This window comes from Chelmon rostratus, chromosome 23 (assembly GCF_017976325.1).
Source record: "Chelmon rostratus isolate fCheRos1 chromosome 23, fCheRos1.pri, whole genome shotgun sequence".
In the NCBI taxonomy this organism is placed as follows: Eukaryota; Metazoa; Chordata; class Actinopteri; order Chaetodontiformes; family Chaetodontidae; genus Chelmon; species Chelmon rostratus.
Genome location: NC_055680.1, coordinates 4961841 through 4962817, shown reverse-complemented (window position 1 = coordinate 4962817; position 977 = coordinate 4961841). Strand labels below are relative to the sequence as shown.

Genomic DNA, 977 nt, shown 5'->3' with positions numbered 1-977 from the left:
TTTCGATTCCATCTTATCACTACACAATCCTCCAGTGGAATATTAGTCAAATTCGACCTTCACACACTTTTCTTGAGGACCTCCTGCGGGTCCCTTGGCCACAAAAGTAAGTGTAAAGTAAAAGTAAGCTCTCATGGGCAGAGTGGAGCCTGGTTCACACTGACTGAGGAGAGAGGGGGGGTGAACACTGACACACACCCTCCCCTCCCTGAGAATGTAATTGGAGCAGGAAGCAGTTGGCCAGGCCCGCCTGACTGACAGACAACAACAGTCCAAACTGAGCGAAGCAAAAGTTACGCTGAAGAGTTACAGAGGACTGCACTGGAAACAAAAAAGAAGGAGAAAAAAAAGACGTTAAGGAGCTTCATCAACTGAGGATCTGTTTTTCAGAGGAGACACTGGTCAGGTTTTTGGGGGTCGCCATGAAGAGCCTGGATCTGGTCCTGCTGGCATGTTGCTTGTGCAGCCTGAGCACATTGGCAGGTAAGGCACAAGCTGACACAATATATGCATGTGAGAGCTCTTCAGTACTTCCCATGTGTATATGTACAGTGATATCACATGGAGACTGCCACATGGAGCCATCAAGGAATCTCACAGCAGCAGTACTGTATCTGTGGGACACAATCAATAAGTTTGTGTCACAGCAAACACACTGAATATATTGCTGGTATGAACACAGTGTAGACAGTGTGCATAAAGTCTGGTAAGTAAACGCACCACAGACACACAGTGACACAGCGGCGGCTGACATCAGGACGCTAACACGCTCACGGTGACATGCTAACGCCCCCACGCTTAGCAGGCAGTGTTTACCAGGCGAGCATGCTAGCATTTGCTAATTAGCCGTTAGGCGGAATCATTACAGGAATTGGGTCAGAAAAAAAAATAATTGGAAAAATTGCATATAAATTGTATAAATTTGACCTGATGATGACTCTGGAGGAGCAGTGAGACGATCACTGCAAGTGTCAAGA

The 977-nt window shown here is 46.8% G+C and overlaps 1 protein-coding gene across 1 annotated transcript in view; it reads left to right on the top strand.

Annotated features, from left to right (window-relative positions):
* Positions 1 to 422: 422 nt before the first annotated feature.
* Positions 423 to 977, top strand: part of chrnb1 (cholinergic receptor, nicotinic, beta 1 (muscle)) — a 16971-nt gene continuing 16416 nt past the window's right edge. Inside the window, exon 1 of the mRNA XM_041965283.1 lies at positions 423 to 483. Coding sequence (XP_041821217.1) covers positions 423 to 483 — 61 coding nt within the window. The remainder of the gene's footprint in view (positions 484 to 977) is intronic.